This window comes from Corapipo altera, unplaced genomic scaffold, assembly GCF_003945725.1.
Source record: "Corapipo altera isolate COAL_440 unplaced genomic scaffold, ASM394572v1 140, whole genome shotgun sequence".
Classification (NCBI taxonomy): Eukaryota; Metazoa; Chordata; class Aves; order Passeriformes; family Pipridae; genus Corapipo; species Corapipo altera.
In genome coordinates, this window is record NW_020885077.1 from 243,370 (window position 1) to 262,283 (window position 18,914).

The window sequence follows — 18,914 nt, forward strand, 5'->3', positions numbered from 1 at the left end:
ATGACACAGAGGGGTTTTTGGACTGCTGTGAGTAGGGGGCAAGACTGCCCCGGGACAGGAAGGAAATGCAAGGGTAAAGGTACACTGTAGCCTGTGATAGTTTCTGTCAGGTGTTCTTTGAGTTGTCTCTAGCCTTGCAGTGAGATCAGTGTTTCCTGTTGGTTCATGTGCTGATTCCTTGTTCAAGGTGGTGGCAGCCCATCAGGACTGTCACTAATTTCTGATTGAAGGGCACATACAGCTGCATACTTTGTAAATATCTTGTTTTTCAGACAAACCACACAGCTGATGAAGTGACTTAGACCTTCCATCCTAGTTAGTTAAACCATAAGCTTTTGGTGCTGTGAGTAGGTTCTCCAGTAATGGTGAATAAATTGTGATAAATTGTAAATGACGAATTTGTCAGATATTTCTACTTCAGCATTCCTTTGATACTAGATACCAGATCTTAGTTATTCCCCTAATATTAAATACCTGTTAGAGAAGTAGGTTCAAGTTATACTGGAATTCAACTGGCTTTTAAAGGCAGCCTAAAATCAAAGGGGCAAACCATCAGTCTCAACAGCAGTGCACCTGCTGTCAGTCCTTACTTCACTGAGATACAGGGATTTAAGGACAGGAGATGGCAGTGCTTTGTCTAAGGAAGGTTTTATAGGGAGGCATAAGAAGGGGGTGGCTTTTCAGGGTCAGAAAGAAACTGGAATAGTAGGATTGATCAAATTCCTACTGAGGTGTTTTCAAGGAAAACATTAAATATTAATAAATACAAGGAGAATGAGAAAAAAGGATGTGCTTAAGTGGGCTTGTGGCTTCAGCTGCCATAGCTGATGGCAGGATGCTGGGAGTCAGCACAAGGTACAGGAAATGAGGCCAGGAAAGCCAGTGTTTCTCAGCAGCCCTGTGGGAGTGTCTGGAGCAGAGCTGGCTCCCCGGTGTCTGGGTGAGGAATGTCTGGGAGGAGCTGCACCTTCCACCATTTCCTTTCCAGGGGGTTTCAGTGTCGTGCACACCCAAGTCCTGCCCCCATGAGATTTGAGGAGAGGCCTGAGGCACATTTGGACTCAGGAAATCTGGTGTCCCCCAGTCTAGACATGACCAGTTAGACCTGCTGGTAATGGGAGCACTGACATTCTTCAGGTTTGTCATCACATTTGGAGAGTGTCAGCATAAAACTCACTCACACGTTCTCCCAAATGACCCGGCTGATACTTGGAGTTTTACTTGTGCTGAATCCTGAATGTCTCCAAAGATTTGTGCATGACCCTCAGGTTCTCAAAGTAGCAGGTTTCACTCCTCAAAGGCACAGAAATGAGCTGTGCACAAAGACTTGCAAACCCTCTCTCTCTCATTCATTCTCACTTTGATACTTTACAGTTTATAGAGAGGTATGAAGGTTGAGGTTTCTCTTTATAAACAATGTGCCCTAATTTTTTGCAACTTATTATTTTTTACACTATATTTTACTTTATTTTTTACAACTTTTTACAACTATGCTTGTGTGTAGCCTCGTGCAGTGACAAGAAATTGTAATTTATGTCTGCAAAGCGTTCTTTGGGTGGAAATGAGAGAGGAAGCACCTGTAGAGCAAGAACAATAGCTGGCTGAGGTACAGGAAGCTGTTCTCTAAGCACCACCAGGCAGGGAGGGAGAATGTGTTTATTTTCAGTTTATTTTGTGACGAACAGATAAATGAATCATTGAATCATGGCACAAGGTGACGTAGCCTTTGGTTTACTGCTTTTAGACACTGAGCTGTCTGCACTCGTTCAGAGTTGGGTGTAAATCTGTCACTTAAATGCCCAATTCAAAAAAGAAAATTACTTGGCAGTCTCACTGGTTTTAGCCTTTCTTGCATGTGCCTTTTCAGAAGAGACTCACTGAGCGTGGAAGGCACAATGAGATGTCACTTAGTTTGCTTGGTTATTTTGGGCTGTAGTTTTTTAGCACAGGAACTAATTTGAAGTGTGCATTTTCAGTTTTTACCTAAGCATATATATAATAAGAATTGTATTTTCAGCTTTGGGTCACCTGAAGAAATCTGCGTATTCAAATAAAAATAACATGTATTAAAATAGTTGAATTCAGAGGATGAGTGGAAATGAAACTTTGAATTGGCCTCATGCAAAGAGGTCAACAGTTAAACCTCCCTTTTCTTGTGCTAGTAGATCTTTCCATTGCAGGAGCCCTAAATCTCCTAGTAATGTTTAAATCCCAGAAGTCCCAACTCTGACAAATGCCAAGACATGTAAAGCTTTTTTCCAAGGGGAGAAAGGAAGATCCATCCAGGGGGAGGGACAGCCCAAGAAAGCCCAGCCCATGGGCACTGCTGTTCACCACTGCCAGAAGCTGACACAGGTCTCCACAAACCAGAGTTTTAGCTCTGACTTAAGGTCTGAGATGCAGACTCTGTTTTTCTTGGGAGTTGAGAACAATCACTCCTAATTGCATCTCTCTTTATCAAAACTATAATTGCAATAGAGCTGAATTGCACATCACCAAATTACATAAAATTAAAAAGGAAAAGTCCTGGAGTTTTCCTGTTAGGAAATGAGAGGTATTTTCATGAGTGTGGTGTTTTGACACCATGCTTAGACAGGTTTGTCAGGATTGGATAAACTTGGGCAAAGGCTTGGAGTCAGCTGAAGGAAAACAAAGGTCTTATGCAAAAATACCTGAAAGGTGGGAAATAATTATGTTCAGGTGTCATTGGATGGTTTTGTTAAAATGAGAGAGGAGAAACTCTCAGCATTATTCATATTTCACATGTTTTCATACCCAGCAGTAGAGAACCTGTTAGAAGCTGAACTGGTGTAGGCTGGGTGATGGCAAAAAAGTCAGTAATAATCCCTGAGGCTTATTTATCCCAGAGGACTTTTGCCATTTCAAGGATAAATGGTACAGCTAATCTGCTAGTCACTGAAGCAAGAACTGCTGACTGCTGCCAAAAAGCTGCTGGTTCAGCATGACCAAAATAGGAAATTATGGAAATGATCAAAAAGGCCAACCCACACAGACTGGACAACAACAGAAAGCATGAACCAAATATGGAACTTACTGTCACTGGTATTAAAGGTTAAATGAAGCTGAAGTGAATCCATTCCTTCTCCATTCCCTAAAAAGAAAGGGTCATGACAGAGGATTGATTTTCAAGACTTTTGTCTTCCATATATCTTCATGATATGGCTCAGAATTCAACAAACTGAACAGTCACTTCTCTATTTGGAAATTATATAATTAAATAACAGTGCAGCTTCATTAGGTAGAATAGAGGAACGTTGGTATGGAGTTTTATAACCTTAAAAGGGGTGTACATTAGGAATTGTGACCCATGTGAAGGGTTTCCAACTGAATGCTACTTGCCTATGTTACACCATTCACTGCAGTTAAATTATTTAAAATATTTTGCTAAATAGGTGTTTGGGAGCTATTAAAGTAGTAACTGTGTTAAACCTCTCAAATGTAAGGGCTGTTTGTGTGGGGCCATTGAGAACCACCAGCTGTGAGGTAAAGCAGCTGGTAACTGTGTAGTGATGCTTAACTACTGAGAAGAATGAAGTCCTTGAGATACAGGTGACTGAACCCAATGATTTTCTATTATTTTAAACATATACATTGAAATAGAAATATACTTACAATGATTTTGTGAGTTGGTTAGTTTTTATTTGGTTATTTTTTGTACCTGTAACACGGCTCAGAGATGAGACTATTGCAGCTTAACTACAGGGGTGATAAAATGACTAGAACTGATTGTTAAAATCATTTCCCTTTTATTTTCATTTTGTTTGCTAGGTGGTTGTGGACACAGCACAGATTGAAAATAAAGAAGCCTATGCTCCTCAGATAAGTTTGGAAGGATCCAGAATTGTGGTGCAAGTTCCATCAACTTGGTAAATAAAAATACTGTGTTGCAGATTATGACTGAAAAATTTGGGTAAAATGACTGCAGTACAAAGGGGAGAGAGAATACTACACAATTATGGCACAGCTTCCTTAAGTTCCTTTATGTGAACTGTTTTAACACTTCTATTCCTGAGAGGCTGTACTGGGGGCAACACAAAAGAGGCAGTGCTGGGATGCTAAGATGTAAAAGTAAAAGCTTGATGATGAAAGAAAAGCCTTAAAAATAATAATCTAACAGTATTCCTGTTGTGCTCCTCCCCAGCAGGTCCCAGCTGTTAGCTCAGCAAGGCCAGGAATTAGCTGAGTTCATGGGAGAGCCTTTGCTCTTTAAGTGCTGTCATGACTCTGGACCCCGAGATGCTGTTCCGGCCAGTTTAGTTGACTGCCTAGGAAAGAGGGCTGGGGTTAATCTGGAGTTTAAGTGAGGATTTCTTCCCACTCAGAGCAATAATTTGGAATTAGAACACTCCACTTACTTGGAAGCATTCATTGTTAGGAACTTCAGTACAACACAGTTTATTCACCTGACTCCTTACTGAGGTGGCCTGTTCCTCGTGGTACTGATGGTGTGGCCAAGGAGGAGTCTCCTCATGCTCTGCTGTGCCCTGGAGCGGCCTCACTTGGAATATTGGGGCAGTTTTGGGCACCACAATGTAGGGAAGATATTGAGCCATTACAGTGTTCAAAGGAGGGAATGGAGATGGGGAAGGGCCTTGATTTGAAGCCGTGTGAGGACACTGAGGGCACTTGGGGTGTTCAACTGGAGCAGAGGAGACTGAGGGGAGACCTCAGTGCGGTTCCAATTCCTGGGCAGGGGCAGAGGAGGGGCAGGGACTGAGCTCTGCTCTGGGGGAGCAGGGACAGCAGCCAGGGAATGGCTGGAGCTGTGTCAGGGCAGGCTCAGGTTGGGTTCTTCTTGGGAAAAGGTTCTTCCCCCAGAGGCTGGTTGGCACTGCCCAGGCTCCCCAGGGCAGTGGGCACAGCCCCAAGGCTGCCAGAGCTCCAGGAGGGTTTGGCTGATCCTCTGGGGCACAGGGGGTGACTCTTGGGGATGGGCCTGTGCAGGGCCAGGGGTTGGACTGGATGATCCTTGTGGGTCCCTCCCAACTCAGCCCGTTGTGATCCTGTGTTTGCCCAAAAGGAGTCTCCTGAAGGTGTTTCCCCAAGAGTCTCCTGATGCTGTATTGCCCAAAAGAAGGGCTCTCCCGAGTGTTTCCCGGGGCTCTCCCGAGTGTTTCCCGATCCATCCCATTCCCGTCGGGCAGCGCCTCCTGGTGTCTCACTGTGGCAGCGCGGGGCCCGATCCCTGCGGCGCTCCCGGGCCGGCTCCGGGAATTCTGTGCCCCGAGGGAAACGCAGCGATCCCGCACCTTCACAGCTCAGTGACATCTCCCTCGGACCGCGGGATGTGCGGGGTCATTCCTCACGGAGCCTGCCAGGCCGGGGCTCCCGGCGGTGCCTCCGGGGCGCTCCCGTGTGCGGGCAGTGTCGGGCCCAGAAGGGGTGTTGGGTGCTCAGCTGTGCCTCAGCTGTGCCTGCTCAAGAGCTCATCGGCAGTCATGATATAAATACGTGGAATTGCTTAACTTTGCATGGGATCACTTGTGTGTCCCACAGTAGGAAGAAACTGCTCCGGCTGCAGGCTCAGGAACCCCCAGGGGTTTGTGGGTTGTGCTGCAGGAGTGCAGCCACTGCCCTTCTGTTTTCTGATGTGGCAGAATTGTTTAAGGTAGAAAACAAACATTTTGATTTTTAGTTTAAACTTCATGATTACAGGTGCCTGAAAGAAGATCCAGCAACAATGTCTTTGCTACAGAGGAGTCTGGATCCGGAGAAGACCCTGGGGCTGGTGGATGTGCTCTACACTGCTGTGTTTGATATACACAGGTGGAAGGAAGGAAGGTACGTCTCCTCTTGAGCCTCACACTCCACTTCCGTAGTTTAAACTAAACTGTCATTGCTGAGTGATCTGTGCTCAGAGATTTGATGGTACCAGCTTGTCAGAAGGGGAAAATGGGAGTCCAGCTGAGAGTGAGACATTGATAATCCCCATAGATACAGGAGGCTGCTTAAGACCAAACCAGCAGCTTTTCCAAGGGTACAAAAGTATTTGTTTCTCTCTTACAGAAATGCTTAATTTATAATAAATTAGGCTCCATTTAGGTCTTGAAACACAATTCTGATTTTCTTAAGGAATGGGAAGTAATGCAAATGCTAGCAATAATTTGCAGTTACCATAAGAAGTAGCTGATGAACTTGGCAGTCTTTGGTGTTGTTTCTTTCTCTGTTATCCAAATCCACATTTTCCCCCGAAGTACAAACTCAGTTATGTATTAGGTGGTTTGATATATGTGGTTCTCGTTGCTGCAGGGAGCAAGCTTTGCCTTGCATTCAGATCCAGTTACAGCGTGAAATCTCAGACTTTGGGAACCAGGTTGACTTGCCCTCGGGAAACGGAAGCAAATCTTCGGGGGGTCTCCAAAAGACATTCTCAAAACTGACCTCACGGTTTACAAAAAAAACTTCGTGCACCAGTACAAGCAGCACTGGAAGTTACTCCATCCCCAACACGCCTTCCAAAAACGTGTTCATAAGCTCCTGCTCCGAGGAGAAGGCGAAGGTGCCCCCGGCCGTGGACGCGCGGCTGCAGAGCATCCTGAGCATCGGGAGCTTCCCGCGGGCCGCGGAGCCGGGCACGGGCAGCCAGCTGGCCAACGGCTTCCTGGGGGACAGGAGGGACAGCTTCTTCAAGCCGGATGATGGCAAGGATGACAAAGGCATGAATTTACCAACCGACCAAGAAATGCAGGACGTTATCGATTTCCTGTCTGGTTTCAACATGGGCAAATCCCAGCAGACCTCTCCGATGGTGAAAAGAAGGAACTCTGTTGCCTCCTCTGCAGCAGCGGAACAGAAGTCGGGGGCGGTCCAACAGCAGCCCCAGTCTGTGTCTCACCCTCCCCTGCATCCTCCTCAGCAAGGCTTGTCCCAGCAGCAGCAATCCCAAAAGCAACAGATGCAGTATTACCAACACTTGCTTCAACCTATTGGACCACAGCAACGTGTACCTGCCAAATGGCTCAGTAATTCTTCACAGCAGCAAGCCCAGGCTGTTGGAACTGGATTGTCTCATATAAACCAGTGGAACAATCCTGGATTTTCAGATTTAAGCTCTGATTTGTACAGCTTGGGTCTTGTGAGCAGCTATATGGACAATATGATGTCAGAGATGTTAGGACAGAAACCACAAGGACCTAGGAACAACACATGGCCAAATCGTGACCAAACTGATGGAGTGTTTGGGATGTTGGGAGAAATCCTGCCTTTTGACCCTGCAGGTGTGTGTCTTTTCCTTTATTATACTTTTTGTAACAGTCCTTTTCCAAAGAAAGCTGTGAAATATTGCTGGCAATAACTGTTTCCTCATGCTGCCCCCAGATGTGGGGGTGCTGACCAGGGCAGGCAGGGATCTGTGTGTGTGCCAGTTTGCTTTGTTAACAGAAGTTGATCTTGAAGTGCAAGAAACTTTCATTGAGCAAGCGTGAGAACTGATTCCTTGTTTCTTGTCCCAGTTGTAGATGTTCCTCTTATTCTTAATTTGTAAAATTGTTTCAAACCAAACTCTCGGGCTCAGGTATTTTCCCTCTCCCCAGAATGACTCTTCCTGCTCTTTACTAGTCTTGTAATATGGAGATAGTGATGCATCTTTCTCATATCCCCACATTTTCCCTCCATTACTCTGCAATTCCATGGGAGTCATGCTGGTTCCTGTTCTGCAGCTGGTTCTGCAGTGAAAAGCTTGGATGTCAAAGGATTAGAGACTAAAAAGCAAGTGCCATGAGGTTTGCCAGATGTGTTTGGACCACCAATAAATTGCAAATATGGATGGATTGTTGTCAAAGATGAAGTGAGATAAAATTTTAGTCATAAACAATTAGCTGAAGTCTAAGAAATCAGCTGTAGAATCTCAGAGGACATGAATGTTCAATCCCCTGTAGGGGCCGTTCACTGAAGAGTTGGACTCCATGATCCTGTGGGTCCCTTCCAACCCAGAATATCCTGTGGTTCTGACTGTAGTACTCAGAACAACTTACACATCCCTTGCCTTGTAAATATAATCCCTGTTGGCCTGGAACACAGCTCCAGGAATGCTGCAGTGGGCACTTAGGGAAGCTGCTGGAGGGAGGCAGCACGAGGACAGGAAACCCTTTATCAGAGCAGGGATCCGGTTCCCGGGGCTCTGTCTGTCTCTGGAATGTGGAGGTGTCTCAAACCAGCTCCTTTGGCTCATGATTCTTAAAGTTATTTTGTCAGTTTAGTTGATAAATCAGTGGAGTTTGTAAGGCAAAAATAGGCATCATAGTTATGTTGTTGCTTAACACCTGTAAGTCTGAATTAGCATAATCTTATTTATGGTATGGACTTAAGGATTATCACAACCTTTAAGTAAGGACAGAGTGATCTTTACTAAGCACTAAATCCATGTGTGTCTGTGTAGGGAAAAGACAGCAGGTATACAAAGAACTGGCATTTCCAGCATTTTGAATCCATTCTATTTCTGTAGTATTTTCCTTTCAGTCTCTATAAAACTACTCGGTTTGGTCCCCTGGATGAAGATCAAGGACTTAGGAAGTGACACTCAGAAAAGGTGACTTAAGCTCATCAGTGGTGCTCAGTGCATTGCCCTTTTACAGTTGTAGTGATAAGTAAACAGTATTTTCTACAGATCTGAAATTTGAAAAACCAAACCCAACCAAACAAAAAAACCCCTTCCAATTGAACAGACTTTTCCATTGGGAAGGTAACTTTTCTTCATAGAACTTGCCAGGTTGAGCTGTGGTGTAGGAATTTTCAGTCTAAGCTTTAGTTAGTGAAGTACAAAAAGCTTTAAAACACAAAACATTTTTTTCATTTCCAGGCTTTCCTAGGACTGCACATTTGTCATTTGAAAGAAATCTCATTACTATTTTAATAAATATTTTTAGCGTCTGAAAATGTCTCTTTTCAGATGCAAATGTACTAATTAAGAATTTATAAAATTGATGGCTTTTCATGTCAAAGGCTTAACTAGCTACCAAAAATGTATTTTGCAGTACTTCTATCACCTGTAAGAACTTGATGAAGGAATGTTGCAGTAAGAACTAGCAGAATTAATGTTGAGAACTCCAAGTCTTTTGAAGTAAAAAACTCTCTGATACAAAGCTGTTCACCAGACATGTTTTTAGTGAGGCAAAAGGTAACACAGGGTTCTGTTTTGAATATACCAGTGATTTAGCACTGAATGCTACCCACAGGGAAAAAGCCTGGACGCCCTTCAGATCCTGTCCAGGCTCTGTCCTTGGATCTGAGGAGCTGTCTGGCTCCCAGCCTCATCTTAAGCAGATATAAAGATGTTCCAGAGGGAGAAGGAGCATTAGTGGGGATGTTTTGTTTCTGTCACAGCTCTGACCCTTGCTTGGGTAGTAAAGGATGCAGAGAAACAAAATTACCTCCCTGTCATTTGCATCCCAGGAAACATTGTGGAGCTCTTTTCTGGACCTGTCAAATGAGAACAAGGAAACTTATCTTGTAAATGCAGAATTGAATGTAGGGAGCTGCCACAGGAAAGAGGTTTCTGCTTCCTGAGCTGTGCATGATTGTTGGATGTTCTTCAGTCCTCACTCTTAATCTCAGACTGAGCCTGGCAAGCAGCAGCTCTGCACTTCCCACTGCAATTCCTGTGCATGTAGTCTAGACATCTTCCATAAATCCAGTCAGATTGCAAAGGCTTTTCTCAGGGAAGAAAAAACAAAAGGCAAAGAGAAACAGAAGCTGTGGAAACTCAATTACACTGAATCATAGCAGCATTCCTTCTAATCTAACTGCTTGCTCTGAGCAGTGGAGCATTGAAACACTTCTGCATTAAGGCTTTTGCTGTGTCTGCTCAAGATCATGCTCATCCTTTACCAGATGCTTGGGACACATAAATCACTTTAAGAATGGAAGAACTTTTAAATTACTGCTTTTTTTCTATAAATATGATTCTTACTCTGAAATGTTTTGTCGGTCAGGATCAAAATGTTTTCCAAATTCTTTCATCCTTGTAGGAAGTAGGCAGTTTTGGGGCTCTGGGTTATAATGTGATCCATCTGAGATTCTGATTTCCCCAGTAAGCAGGATCACAACTTAGCTGGTTGCACTCCTGCATCAACTATAGTAATTGGAGTGTTCTTTTTTGCTGAGCATGGATAAATGTACAGGCTTTAAATCTGCTGATGGATATTGGACCTGTCAGGGTGCACACATATCACAGTACAAATCCTACTTCCCTGCTGGAATGCAAGGGTGTAGTTCCAAGTGTTAATTATCACCCCCCACGGATACCGTGTATGTGCTCGTCGGACATTTCCTGCTCCGAGAAGAGGAACCCACCGGTGGCTCCCTTTGCCACCAGGGAGGGGATTTTGCTGTGGGGGGTGGTGAAGCCTGAAGGATGGAATTCGGGGGTGCGTGCAGCAGAGGGGCTGAGTGTCAGCAGTGTTGGTTTGTCCCCTCAGTTGGCTCCGATCCCGAGTTCGCCCGCTACGTCGCCGGGGTGAACCAGGCCATGCAGCAGAAGCGGCAGGCGCAGCAGGTCCGCCGGCCCAGCACCAGCACCGCGCGCGGCAACTGGGCCCTGCCCGACGAGCCCCACAAAACGTGGCCCTTCCCAGAGTACTTCACAGAGGGGTAAGACGCTGTGGGACTGTCTGGCAGCCTGACTTGGCAGGATGTGGCAGTGCTGGATGATTTTTCCAGCTGCACTTCGTTCTGTCAGGAGTGAGCAATGAGCCCTTCCTGCTTTGCTGATCCCGGGGCACTGACAGGTTTGGTGTCTCCTCTGGAGTGGTGTGGAGACTGACTGTGCCTCCAGAGGGAATAAGGCATCTCTAGCACAGATGCATTCAGAGAGTTTTCTCTGAATATTTTGAAAACCTTTGAGACCCACTTTTGATGAAAAGTGAGGCAGTGCCTGACTGACTTAAGTTTTCCAGATTTTAGCCACCTAATCTTGCTCCTAAAGGGCAGATACCTTACAGCAAATACATTAGTGGTTCTTAGTCTCTTCCAAATCATAAATATTTACAACAACAGAAGTGTTTCAAGATTCTCTGTCCCTTTGTCCACAGTGTAACAGCTGTGACTTGAGCTGGTGTGAAACCAGTAGGACAGTTATGTGTTCTGGCTCAGTTTGGCAGTAAAAAAGTCAAGTGATTCCAAACCCAAGCATCACTTCTTCCTGAACAGGAGAGGCACTTTTAATGGACATTATTATTTTAGTAAAATATGTGTAAAGAGGCTGTAACAGACAAAGCAGTTAATGTGACCACTGAGATAAGTGAAAGTATTTGTGTTACTGGCACATTTTCCCAAGTATTGAAATGTCTTTGTTTTCTGAGGTATCACCTGTGACAGGCTCAGCACAACTGGGACACAGTCTGGACCAGGCACTGTAAATACAAGGACTAACCCAACTTTGTGTTGCAGTGATGTGACAAATAGCTGGTCTGGAACTCAAGGAGACTCTGCCAGCTCAAGTGATGAGACCTCCTCAGCCAACGGAGACAGCCTGTTCTCCATGTTCTCAGGGCCAGACCTTGTTGCTGCTGTGAAGCAGAGGAGGTGAGCAGAATGAACAGAAATACAGAGCACTCTGTAAGATTCCTTTTTTATATCTATAATTTCATTTGAGTCTCCAGCCAAAGGAAATTCCTGCTGATGAGACACAGTTACAGGGTCAGTGTGTGCACTGCATGGGTGGGTTGGGTCAGTGCATTCCCAAAGGGAGGTGTGTTGGCAGCTCCCTCTCCTACAAACCAGCCCTGTGCAAACAGCTGAGACTCAGGACAGCAGGAAAGGTCAGATGCTTTTCCTCTTCCAAGAGGTTCTCTTTTGGATGCTGCTTCTTTCCAAACTCCTGGGGTGTTAGAGACCCGTGCTGAGCTGGTTTGCAGACTGTGCCTGGCAGCAGCTCTGCTGTGCCCCTGACACTGCACTGGGGTGGCAGCGACTGCCCCTGGCACTGGGGAAGTGCTGCCAGTAACGTGGTGTAGACTTGTCTCACCTTGGCTGCCACTGCCCTTCTGGGAGTCCTAAATACACTGGTTAGTCCTTTATTTCTGACAATATGAAGAAGTGGCTTAATTGCCTTCATAAATAATTTCAGTAGCTTAAAAACTAAGCCAGGATTTCCAGCTCTGAACAATCCCCTTCCAGCAGCAGGAATTGCAGCAATTGCTTTCTGCAGTTGTGAAGGGCTGGAGGCTCAGTGTGTCTAAGACCTCAGGGATTCCATAGCTGAGGGCACTTAGAACAACAGTAACAAAAGGCACAAGATGAAGCTTGAATACCAACCCAGTTCCAATCTGGGGTCATTCTCTCAAACTGTTTCTCAGAGTCTTTGAAAAATAGAACAAGTTAGTTCTGTGGCCAAAAATTCTGGTTTTGTTTACATCATAAAATAATTCAGTCAGTACCTTTAGATACAAAATTGTCTGTCTGCTTTTTGGTGCCCAGAAGTTGTCAGTAGGTGCACTGCCAGTTTCCCCCAGGTTATACCTGGATTGCTGGTTTTATGTGCATTGTCAGAAAGGAACTGACCAAAAGAGGAGCTGTTTTCTGAACCTTTACACTTACCAAGACTTTACAGAGAGGGAACAGGAACTGAGCTTCAATGGATGCTAAATTGAAGTTAATGGAAGAGAGCCACTGCATAAGCATCACAGAAGAAGTAATTATTTGTATTTTTTTAAAAAAGCAGCAAGGAAAGAAAATACAATAGTACCTAGGAGGTGAATTAACCTGCCAAGCCAGCAGACAGCTAGAGATGGATCATGGAGTGACTCATGGAGCAAGAACAAGAAAAGCCTGTGCTTTATGTAGAGCTCTGAAGAGCAGAAGGAAGTTCCCAAGGAGGGTACTTCACTGAACAAAAACTTCAGCTGAAGTAACAATACTACTGTCTTATGTTCCTTTCAGGAAGAAAAATGTTCTCCAGTTGAGGGCCTGACAAAATACCAGAGCTAAACCTAGGCAGCAAGAGAAGGCAAAAGGGTTGGGTGTGCTGAAGCTGACCTGCAAAGGGCTGCTTACCCATGGAGGCCTGATGGTTGGAGCATGCTGATTGGGGTTTTTTAAGGAAAGGATGAAATAAAAGATTCTACTTTAATCTAATCCCATCCCCTAAAAAAAATCCAAAACACAAGACTAAAAAAACTTTCAGAATGCCTATGTGGTCAAGGATTTCTATTTGATACCAGGTGTTAGGTCACAAATTTAAACTGAAGGTGGCATGGTTTTCTTCAGTCAAGTCACTGTGCTTCAGCAGATGCTTCACTTGTTCAACTGTTCTTTTATCTTGTCTGTAAAGTTGTTTCAGAAAACATACTTAAAAAAGCCCAAAGAAACACAAACCATGAGAGCAGGTGACAGAAAAGGCAATTTCTGGCAGATTTCTTCCAGGTGGGCAAAAGCCTAACCCAGCTCCCGCTCACCTCTACACAGACCTTGCTGAAGCTGTAGCTCCAAGAAGTGCTGCAGTGCCATTCCCTGCCAGGGCTCAGGGCTCAGGTTCTTTCTGTTGCTGCCTTTGCCTGTACGGAGCAAAAAGTACCAGAAACCTGCTGGAACAGCAGGACCCACTGTGGGGTGTGCCAGGCTGAGAGCAGGAATGGGCTGTGCCAGGGGCACAGTGAGGGGGTGAGTCATTGAGAAACCAACGGTGACTGTCCCTCTCTCTCTGGGCAGAAAGCACAGCAGTGGTGAGCAGGAGCCCAGCACGCTGCCATCGCCTCCCCTCCTGTCTGCAGCTGAGGACCGCAGCCAGGTGAGCTCAGCTCGGGCCTTGCTCCTCTTTGTGGGGGGGGGGGTCTGCACTAGGAAAACAACTGGAACAGCATCTGGGTCTCCAGATCAGTTACTTCAGCAAAACCCCAAACCATCTGCACTCGAGGAGTACAAAAGTCACCAAATTTAAATATTAAAATTGGAAATGACTTACTTATTTCCCTTTTGTTGGGGCCACTCTGTGTCATGCTGAAGTAAATGCAAAGGCTTTTTAACAGGCAGATGTGTTAAGAATCCAGAGTGCTTTCCAGGCATCCATTGTGCTTTCAGATGTAAGTTATGACCCTGAGATGAGCTCAGTTGGTTAGAACATGGTGCTGGTAACACCAGGGTTGTGGTTTGATCCCTGTGTGGGCCATTAGTGAAGAGCTGACCTTGATGATCCTTGTGGTCACTGCTTGGATTTCCCAGAATATTCCAGGTTGGAAGGGACCCACAAGTCTGTGAAACCTTCTGAAAATGTCTTAAGGAGGGGACAAGGTGACGTGTCAAGTATTGTCTCAAAAAAAAAAGTGTGTTGGTATCGAAAGAAGCCGACCCCAGCTGGTTTTGTTTTCTCAGGACAGCAAGACCAAAACGTGGCCCCCGAAGGCGCCGTGGCAGCACTCGGCCTCAGTGACGGGCACCCTGCCCGGCCAGAGCTCCTCCCTGTACCCCCTGGGCAGCCCCGTGAGCCAGTGGAGCGACACGATGCAGCTCCTGCCCTCGCCCCTGTGGGCCAACGACTGCGCCCCGGCCGCCGGCATCTCCTCCGGCTTCGCCTTCGCGCAGCAGCAACAATCCCAACAGGCTTCCCAGCACAAACAGATCAACAAGGGCTTCAAATCCTTCCCGGTGAAGCACGAGCGCAGACCATCGTACCTGCCCCAGTACTGACTGTTCCTCCTGCAGAGCAGCACGGGGCCAGAGGGAACGGCGCAGCTTCGTGCCCGGGGTGTTGGCTGTGTCCTGGTGATCTCATTGACGGGGTCTGGGGGAGACAAACTCTTGAGTTGTGACTGACAGTGCTGAGCAAATGTGGCCAATATGTTTGTTGGTGGACATGAAACAGCCCAAAACTGTGATGTAGAAATGCTTTTAAAAATGTGTATATTGCCTTTACTTTCAAAACATTTTTTTTTCTAAAAAGAACTGCTGAAGGACTACCATACAAGAAACACTGTATTTTATAGCTATTTTTCATATAGATTTATAGTTAAACATCTTACTGAAACACATTGAATATGTTGGAGCACATATATAGTGGTCACTTTGCTCAACACTGTTTGTGTTTAAATTTATAAAGGACAAGCTGTAGAGCCTTTGTATTCTCATTATGGCCCGTGGGCAGCTTTTTTTAAATGAAGTGCAGCAGCAGCTTTTGCTGTGCCACACAAATGAGTTCACTGGGGAAGTGCTGCAGGAACAGTTGCAGACTGAGTCGTGTGGCAGTTCCCTCACTGCAGGACCAGCAGAGCCGCTGCCCCTTGGGTGCCAACGCTCCTGAGCTGCTGGGAGCCGATGGCTCCGGTGTGGCTGCCGTGACTCCGGCCCTGGAACACCCTGCTCCTGTTTGGCCACAGCTGTTCCCACACAGGGCTCCTGCAGTGTGTGAAAGCAAAGCCTAAGAGACTACTTGCTTTTATTTAAAGTCTTATTTCAGATGCTACAGTTGATTAAAAATTGTGAGCTGGCTCAGAAGATACTAAAACTGAAACGTGGGGTAGCAGTTAGTTAAAAGAACATTATTTTTTTTAAAAGGATAAAGTAATTATTTGCAGTCAATATGTGCCATTAAGTGAACCTGTGGAATTAGGAATAATCTTCCAACCAAAGTGGATCCGGGAGAGTGACTGGTGCTTAAAAATTGAAGAACAATGGTAAATATATGTATAGCTATCCCACTGTATATGAATTGAGATTACAGAAGATTCTTTATATAGTTAGAGCTTATTTAAATTTTCATATTTCATCTTTGAAAGAGTCTAAAAACCACAATATTTTCTGGTATAAGAGTTTTGACAGTATTAATCTTATTTTTGTATTTTTCTTAAGTCATATCATTCTAATATGTTAACTACTAGTAAAATGGGTTATTAGTTCTAACTACATAATTTTTCAATGAAGATAAAGCACATTTGTTGGTTTTGGTTTTACAAACTAATTACATCTATATCTAAAGATACCAAAAAATAAATACATTATATATATATATATATAAAGTATACACAACACTAAAACTATTAAACATCTGGGTATTTCAGACCCATCCACCTTTTTTGTTTGTATGGTGACGGGCTCTATTTGCAGGCCCAGATTGTTACCTTTTGTGCTGTTTGAGGATGCCAATGTTGCCTGTATTTATGATATTGTCACCATGTTTTCTGAAACTTCATACTTACCATGTTTACAAAGATTTGTTTGCTGTACATAGACTTTTTACAGTAATGTGCTTTGCACAATCAGTGTGGCTTCTGTCTGTAAATTGTTAATGGTCTGTACTACTATAATTTTGAAAACCCTCCACTGAAAATGTTAGTGGTTATTTAACTTGATGAATGGTTTTGAGTTTCCTAAATCTTGTCGTTTAGATCTAATATTAAACCCTAAATTTGGTTGTACTTACTGATTATTCGTACTAAGACCAAAATGGAAGTTAATGAAAACACTTAATTTTGAACTTTTTTCTAACAAGTGCCAAAATGATTGCTCTAGTTTTTGCAGTTTATTCATAATTACAAATGCTGTCGAGTTCCTGGACCTACATCAGTGAAAACAAAGAAAGTTTGCATTTTGACCACGTGGGTGCTACTCTGTCCTTTGCTTCCGATTGTTCTGAACACTGGTAATTTTAAGAATTGTTGCACTTGGCAAATGAGTCTTGCCCTTAAACTTCACTTACACTGCCAAGTGCAAGGGTTTGGTGCTTAGTTAACTTACCCTTATTGCAGTGCTTCTTGTGAATAGCTAATGCTTCTGAACTGGAACTGTACAGTTTGTATTTTAAAGCTTCTGTAAAAGTAAACTATTTGCTTTATTAAAGATATACATTTAATAGGTCATACCTGTTTAAAATATGCACCTTGCTGAAAATGAGCAGCACCTTAAACTGTAACTTTGGTTTGTAAACAAAGATCTTATTTCATTAACATGGGATTATTTAACAGTTTGAAAATTGTCAACTGCCTACTTACTGACTCATCATATAAAAACAAACTTTATGCACTGTACAATTTGAAGCATCTTTAAAGCTACTTTCTCAAGCAGATGGCACTGGAGGACCTGGCACTGCCTCAGCAGGGTCTCTGGCCCCGCAGTGCAGATGAACATTGCCCACTTCACCTGCGTTTGTCACAGAGTAAATAACTGGGATGGGCGTGAGCAACAGTGAGCTCCGTCCCCCTGCCCACAGCTGTCAAGGCTCTTAGTTCAGCTGATGGTATCATGGCACTGGAGTGCCACATCCAGGGTGGGCAGGGCTGCTGTGCTCCCTGGGAGTGAGTACAAACAGGCAGCTGGACACACGTGCTGACAGATACCCAGGAGCCACATGAACCCACCTGAATTCACAAGAATTCACTTGTTCAGAGTCTGCAATACACGGCCCTCCCAGCACAGAGGAAAAGCCTTGACATGAGTGGGGCTCACTGGAATAAAGGCTGGGTTTGTCCCTTGCACTGAAGTGCAGCAGTCCCCTCGTTCCCAGGAAAGATAATATTTGTTTCACTGAATCACTCAGCTGCTCCTTTGTTAACATGTTATAGTAATTCACAATATACTACAGTTTACAAAGAACATCTTTATTCAGCACAATTCTGATACAGGACCCAAATGGCTCTATATATGGCAACACGGCCTGACTCTGTCATGCTGGAGGCAGCAGTCACCTGGGGAAGTGCTTACCCTGCTACTGCAGAACCTTAGTCATAAAACAGGCTCTGCTTCCAGCAGTGCTGTCTGGCTGTGCTCAAAGTACAATGCACTGAGCACAGTGCATTGTAAATGCAAAGGCTTCAGAGGGAAGAAGGCACTGTAATAATTATTAATCACCCTTAAGCTGTGTTGATTACAGTAACAGAGGAAGAACTAGCCTAATACTACATCGAAAACTACAGTCACATTTTAAACACACAAGTACAGATCACTTTTTACCTGCCTTTCAAGACCACAAAGCTGGACTCCTAAACTAAGTATTTCTACAGAGTCTGAAAGCAGCACTGCTCTGTGCAGGTGTCAGTCAGTCTGCAGTCTTCTGCGTGCTGGGCGGTGTGGCATCCGCAATTGTGGCTAAATAAATGAGGTTTCTGTGCAGGATGTGCTGGTACCTGTGAGAGAAGGAAACACAGTATCTGGGTAACCTGCTCTTTCAGAGCACCTACCCACACCTGTCACTTTTGCAATCTGATCAGGATTTGCTAACCGGTAAAGAAATAGCAAACTAGAACAGTAAATCAGGGGAACGTGTTCTTGTTCGGGGTGTGTGTCACACGCGCAGAGCCCGCGGAGCCGCTGTCACAGGACACTGAGCGAACACCTCGCGGAGCCGGCGGGGTCACTCCGTCGGGCGCAGCTTTGCTTTACACATCTGTGACAATGGTTCTGATGAAGTCCCTTCACAAGCCCGGACGCATTTACTGCGCGGTGCTAAAGCTCTGGGCCCGGGAGCCGCGTTCCCTCCCGCCACCGGCCCTGCCCGCCCCGGTCACTCACTGCACGCAGTCGGTGGCGCGGCCCTTGCTCTGGTACTCCACGATGCACCGGATCAGCTGGTCGTTCTCCTCCAGCAGCTGCGGACAGAGCGCGGTCACCGCCCGCCCCGGCACGGCCGGCCCCGGCCCCCGACAGCCCAGTCCCGGCTCAGTCCCTGCTCCAATCCCGGCCCACTCCCTTCAGTGCCGGTTCCAATCCCGGCCCAGCCCCGCTCCCGGTCAGCCCCGTGCCGGCGCTCACCCTCTGCAGGGTGTCCTGGTTCACCTCTGCCTTGCCCCGCAGCCGCTCGGGCACGAACGCCACGGACATGGCGGCGCCTCCGCCGCCTGAGGGGCTGCCCTGGCCCCGCCCCCCCCCCCCATTGGCTGACAGTCGCGCACGCGCCGCGGCCCCCCCGGCCCCGGAAGCGCCTGAGGCCCAGCCCGGGCACCAACCGCCCTCAGAGCCCTCGGCACGACAAA

The 18,914-nt window shown here is 45.6% G+C and overlaps 2 protein-coding genes across 2 annotated transcripts in view; one reads left to right on the forward strand and one right to left on the reverse strand.

Moving 5' to 3' along the window:
* The window catches only part of KIAA0355 (KIAA0355 ortholog), a 58,124-nt gene extending 41,151 nt beyond the window's left edge, over nt 1-16,973 (forward strand). The window contains exons 8-14 of the mRNA XM_027669361.1: nt 3,790-3,887; nt 5,677-5,802; nt 6,271-7,238; nt 10,437-10,608; nt 11,407-11,541; nt 13,666-13,744; nt 14,326-16,973. Coding sequence (XP_027525162.1) covers nt 3,790-3,887; nt 5,677-5,802; nt 6,271-7,238; nt 10,437-10,608; nt 11,407-11,541; nt 13,666-13,744; nt 14,326-14,640 — 1,893 coding nt within the window. The 3' untranslated portion in view covers nt 14,641-16,973. The remainder of the gene's footprint in view (nt 1-3,789; nt 3,888-5,676; nt 5,803-6,270; nt 7,239-10,436; nt 10,609-11,406; nt 11,542-13,665; nt 13,745-14,325) is intronic.
* A 549-nt stretch (nt 16,974-17,522) lies between these two features.
* Nucleotides 17,523-18,803, reverse strand: SS18L2 (SS18 like 2). Its single transcript, XM_027669363.1, has 3 exons — nt 18,694-18,803; nt 18,454-18,530; nt 17,523-18,068 (listed from the first exon to the last, which is right to left on the reverse strand). Exons 1-3 carry the CDS (start codon nt 18,760-18,762, stop codon nt 17,981-17,983), a joined length of 234 nt encoding a protein of 77 aa, XP_027525164.1. The 5' UTR covers nt 18,763-18,803; the 3' UTR covers nt 17,523-17,980.
* Between the last annotated feature and the right edge of the window lie 111 nt (nt 18,804-18,914).